Here is a 6,000-nt window from a genome sequence, read left to right on the forward strand (position 1 = left end):
CCCCAAAAAATCTGTTTTCTGTAGGCATGGGTTTCAGGGTGTTCACCTATCAGGCTGAATAAACAAGCAAGAGCAGACCCAGTCTCAGACAACATTTAACCTGCTTGATAGAGAGCTTCCTCAGGCCCATAGACCCAGAGCTAGGACATGTTGTTGTTCTTCTTTTGGCTGCTCCCGTTAGGGGTCGCCACAGTGGATCATCCGTTATGATCCGCATACTGATTTGGCGCAGGTTTTACGCCGGATGCCCTTCCTGACGCAACCCTGGTCACCTCTTATGACACAGGGATAAGGATTGGGTTTCGCCATGATTCCGGGCTGCCCTACACCCTCTCATTGCGCGGCCCAGTGCAGAGCTCCCGTCTTCAAGCGATCCTCCAACCCAAGGATCCGAGTAGCCAGATTACAGGCGCACGCCACTACGCCCGGTATCCAAAGCTAGGACATGTCTGCTTTTATTCTAAAGGTGACAATTTGTTTCCAGTTATGTGCCAGTAAGGCAGTTCAATTGAGGAGCGTTTTTATTTTGCTGAACCTTTAGCAACAAACGTCAATCGCATCATCAATGGTATGCTCTATTTTTTTTATTTTATTATTTACTCGTGATCTGATCTTGCATGTATGGGGGTAAGTGTGTGTTCATTCTTATTTTCGTGTTTCACACATTTCGATAATGGCTGGGTTCAGGTCCGGATTGAACATGGTGTCGTGTGGGTTGCGTGATTGATTGAGTTCTATTGGATGTTGTACATGTGCGGGTGTGGTGTTGGGGATTGAGTGTTGTTTTTTTGCTCACCTTATCCAGCTATTTGCACCATCCAGTTTTTGCCATTTCTATCAGAGGTATGTATTTTGGTATGTCCACAGTCTCTCCAGTTAGATCACCTTCTCAGCTCTTGACATGCGATACCTCCAGTATCAATCTGTCATTTGATTGATGTCATGTCTTGGAGACAGATCCCATCAAAGTCAAATTTGTGGCCAGATTGCAGGTAATGATGCATTATGGCTCACTGTGTCACCTTTCCAACCCTAATTTCTCTATTATGTACATCCAGCCTTTGTTTCAAATTTCTTCCAGTTTCACCATTGTAGAATTGGTCAGTCTTTGCATGAAAAATGGTAAACTACTCCAGATTTATCACCGGTTGATACCCTATCCTTTAGTTTTGAAATGATATTACAGATGGTGCAATGAGGCTTGACTGCTACACCAATCCATGCACTGTGTGCTATCTTGCCAATCCCTTCGGAGAGTCCTGGGTAGTACGGCAGCACACAGTGACCAAATGTGCTTGACTTGTTCCTTTCTGCTCGCTTTGATAGGCCATTCCAAATGATATTGTCACAAGAATATCACACAAACTACTGATGCTTCATCAGGGGGGTCTCGTTAATTGAATGTGAACAACATACAGGAAACATCATCTTAAAAACTGTCCCACATGCTCCAGATCCTAGAAGTCTTATTTTCTTGATCTCTGTCTCCTTGAGTATGTGCAGCTGGGCCTGGTTTGGTGCAGCACCACTGGGTGTGAGGGGTTGTGTGAGCTGCAACAATGAGAAAGGAAATTGTAATCGTGCTTTCCTGAGCTAACAATAATGCTGTCATAGTAAAATTGATCACTTGAGTTGCACATGAGATTTCAGAGCAATGTGATGTATGATACGGCAGAGAAAACGTGTTCTCTCTTCCTAAACATTTTGAGTTCTTTTATGCAAAATCTGTTGCACATCATTTTATTTATTTGGAAATTTAAGACCTGAACTTCACTTGAACATCCTTTCAAATTGTTGGAAATTCAGCCCCGAGCTGTGTATAGCAAGACGGTCGTTTTTGTCTCATTACAGCAATTACTGTCTGATGTGTGAATAACGAACATTGTCTGTTACATCCCTATAGCATCGCTGCAGAGTAACAATTTGTGCTTCGAAATATATCATCAAAAAAGCCAGTCCACCAACCTTAAGCATCAACATCATTCCGCCATCCTAATGAGCTTACTCCATCCACCGATGGGGTTCCTGCAGCTTTCTTTTTTTCCAAAGATGCCTGAATGATAGCTTCATTATCCCACAAACACTGGTAAGAGTACAGCTGTGAACATACATACTGTACTTGACATTCAGTTAATCTGGTTTAGATTATCATTGTTCAAAAAAGGCACATCCAACCAACAAGTATTCCTCAGCCTCAACTTACTAAATTTAAATCAAACAGGAAACAGCACACCCAGCCAGCCACAGGTGATGTTTCATCTGTTGCTTACAAACTAAATACTCACACGTACTCTCTCGCGTACTCTCTCTCGCATACTCACTCACTCACTCACTCACTTACTTACTTTACGGCTTGTCTTCACATTGATGGTGACTTTCTCTTCCACCAGGTTATCTACACATTGAGAGTTGGCACAAGGACCTCAAAGATTTAAGTGTTCTAGAAAACCTTGAGATCATTGAAGGGAGAGAGTTAACCTAGTAAGTCGTGTATCACTATCTCTGAACTATAAACTTTAGTATGACGTTGGAGAATCTGTAGTTTCACAAAAAGTTGTTTTGAATGTGCACTCGACGGGATATCGACAAATTGCACGGTATTTGGTTGTGATTGATGTCTTGATTTTTTTTTGCAAAATTTGAATTGGCTTCGTACTTTGTTATGTTAATAAATTATGTTAATTATGTTAATTATTATGTTATTAATAATATGTTATTATGTTATTAATAATTATGTTATTATGTTAATTATGTTAATAAATAATTCAAAAAATTGAAGATTATATCCATCTTGTGAATGCCTTTTATAAATGCAGCACTTCCCACTCTTGATTTCATTTTTTGCAGCAAAGAATATGCCCTTATTTTGGTACACTTGAGGAATGTTGAATCCCTGAACCTTCAATCTCTGAAAGAGATTGATGCTGGAGGAGTCATGATCAAGAACAATAACCACCTTTGCTTCTACAACACTATCAACTGGACAGTCATCTTACAAACAGATGGCAAACTTGATTTGGCACTTCCCAGTGCCAACTGCAGTAAATGTAAATAATTTTTTGCAGACTTTCATATGGAATGATTTTGAAACATCATATCAGGCCTCTTGGAGGCATTCAAATTATTCTAGGAGTGAAATACTCACGATAGTTCAAAAAAAGTCAACGCTTCTTCCGTTTGTTTATACGTTCACTTACTTATAAGGGGTACTCGGCATTGCCCGATGTTACAATCCTGTTGGTATTTTGAAGAAATCGAATTTTTTTTTTTCAATTTATTTTTGTGGGGGCCTAAAATACTTCCATACACCCCACAAAGGTATTAAGGGGTCGAGGTTCATTTAATATTACCTTTCACGTAGCTACAATGTCTTAGGCACTCGAGAGAGATGGAGAGAGAGAGAAAAAATTTTAATCCAACTTTTTGGGTTTTTTTTCAAAGTTTTCTAAAATATTTTTGCCCCAAATATTTCCCGGCATTCACCGATTAACCTCTGAAAGCTTGAAGATCCGTTTGGCCATCTCTGAGAAAATGGCGACACACGCGCACACACACTCACTCACACCTCGAAGAGTACAGATGTAAGAATATATACAGTAAGTAGTGAGGAAACACATTTCTTGTACAGGGTTTCAAAAACTCCAGAATCATTAGATATTTATTTTACAATTCGACATGAATAACTGTTTAAATTTTGAGGTACTTTATAATTAATTATTTATTTATTTGAATACAGCCTGTGTGTGGCTGCATCATTTTCTGGGTGCGTGGCTGTGCCGCCGATGCAGTGCCCCTGTTACCAGTAAGCTGGTAATAATTTTCCTGACATCAGAAGGATAAAAGGCGGAGTCAACCCACCTGGTGTTAATTCAATGAAACGTGGGGCTTGAACTCAATAGCCTCGGATCTTAGCCATAGTAGAGTCCTTGAGCTAACTAAAACTTATTCACTTTGTGATAAAATCACCACATTTGGTGGACTTGTAGTTTAGGTCGTACCTTTTGATTTTAGCTGAAGAGCCTTGATGAAAAATCATTTTTCCAGCCTGGAACACGACCTCCAAAAAAAAACATATTGATTTTACCTAAAGCACACTAGTTTATATGGTAAAAGAAGTATTTTTCTCAAACTTAATTATTTTTACGAACATTTGATACTACATGCAGCCATATTGAATCGCTCTGGATTATTTTAAACATACCATCATATTTTACTATGATGGCACACTTTAATTTTGAAAAGGGGGCTTTGTTGCTGCCGTTGATCTGTTGAAAGTTGAGGGTTACATTTTTTTTTTTTTTTAAATCCTACATTTCTCAGAATCAAAAACAAGATTGTGATGTTTTCAGTAAATTCGTTTGTGAATCAAGTATGAAGGCCTCTGACATGCATGGAATTATTACCTCTGCCACCGAAGGTGAAGGTGGTTGTTTTCACCCCTCTCTGTCTGTTTGTCCATTTGTCTCTCTCTTTATTTGTCTGCTTATTTCTCTCTTTGTTTGTCTGCTTGTCTGTATATGTGCAGCATATCTCCAAAAAAAAAAATTGGGGACAGATCCGGATGAAATTTTGTGGACAGGTTGGGTGTGTGACAAGGATGAACTGATTAGATTTTGGTGAAGATCCGGATCCGGATTTGGATATGAGAATTATTTGATTTATAAATTGATTCTTCACCAATGAGAGAGAGGGCCAAAAACGACATATTAAGCACGATATTTCAAAAAGTTATTGGGCCTGATATGTTCTCGTGGATCAGGCATTATGTGGCGGTGGTATGTGCTCTACCGAGTGCCCTTCGGGTTTGTTTTATGTTTTAGGAATATGGTGTTGAATTTGGGGTCGGAAGTGACCTTTAATGCTTATGTAGAAATGTATATTACTGGTATTATTAATGTATCCATTACTAAACTGATTTGGAATTTATTTTCACATTTGTATGGAACTACCAAGCAAGGCAAGGAAACAAAGGACATTGGTGCTTTGTGATGGTGGTATTAGTGGTAGAGGTCATTGTTATAGTCTCCATCATGTCAAATTTATGCCAACTTGTAAAACCCAAGGAACACAACCAACCAATCAGCTACTTCTGTGCAACAAACAGAATGGGCACTGTGTTTTCTGTGCCAGGAAAACCAAAAAACACAAGCCCCTGTTATGTCCAGAGAAAGCTAGGACACAGACGTTCTGGCTACATGTTAATTTGGATTGTCAACGTCAACTTTTGATTGCATTTGGTGTTGGAAAGAAATCCAGGCTCATTCCAATCCACACTATAACTTTCAGTAAAGGACCCTCAAAAGCAGCGGCCTTACCGTTCTTCCATGCTTTCATGAGCTGTGATTTGACGTCTGCATTTGTAGTCATAGAAAAGATGATTTTGTGGGACATTTGGTCTTCCTTCCCTGCAATAATAGGTGCATTCCTTTCCCTCTCTGCATGTCCAACAGAACTCACTGAGGCAACACCAGACACTCTTGAGCAATATGTTGTCCTCCTCTACTGCAAAACTATGGCCTTTACAAGTGTAACTGAAGCCCGCAAGCCTTATTTGCCAAGGGGAATAGATCTCTAGAAAATATCCCCCAACCCAAGCAGCTTCGAAGAAACATATCCACAGAGCTGCCGATCAGGTGGCCGATGTATAGAGCCAGTCCTTTGTCCGGCAACCAGAACTGCCCTCTCCATGTGATTGGGGCTGGCAGTAGGGAGGACAGGGTTTGGTACCCAAGTGGACCATCCTACCTGATACCAGCAAAGTGTGTAATGAGCTGCTGCACTGCAGATGCAAGAAGATGTAAATGCCGACAAGCCAGCTTGGACTGTACTCAACTATGTGCATGTTCTGGACAAGGGTTTTGTAGCATGCAGGGAAACTAAATCACAGTCTTCATGGGAACATGACAGATACATGATAATCTCTTGGTTTTAATACTTAACCATCATTTTCCTGCATATTTGTATCCTATGTGTAACTTGTCACAATGCTCCAATAATACA

At 40.0% G+C, this 6,000-nt stretch overlaps 1 protein-coding gene across 2 annotated transcripts in view; it reads left to right on the forward strand.

Annotated features, from left to right (window-relative positions):
• LOC147029459 (receptor tyrosine-protein kinase erbB-4-like) overlaps window positions 1–6,000 on the forward strand; it is a 147,389-nt gene that overhangs the window by 92,539 nt on the left and 48,850 nt on the right. For both annotated transcript variants that reach the window (XM_085872518.1, XM_085872517.1), the window contains exons 11-12: window positions 2,391–2,481; window positions 2,848–3,047. In XM_085872518.1, coding sequence (XP_085728644.1) covers window positions 2,391–2,481; window positions 2,848–3,047 — 291 coding nt within the window. The remainder of the gene's footprint in view (window positions 1–2,390; window positions 2,482–2,847; window positions 3,048–6,000) is intronic.

This window comes from Eptatretus burgeri, chromosome 3 (assembly GCF_056783735.1).
Source record: "Eptatretus burgeri isolate ZD-2024b chromosome 3, Ebu_testis_v1, whole genome shotgun sequence".
NCBI lineage: Eukaryota > Metazoa > Chordata > Myxini > Myxiniformes > Myxinidae > Eptatretus > Eptatretus burgeri.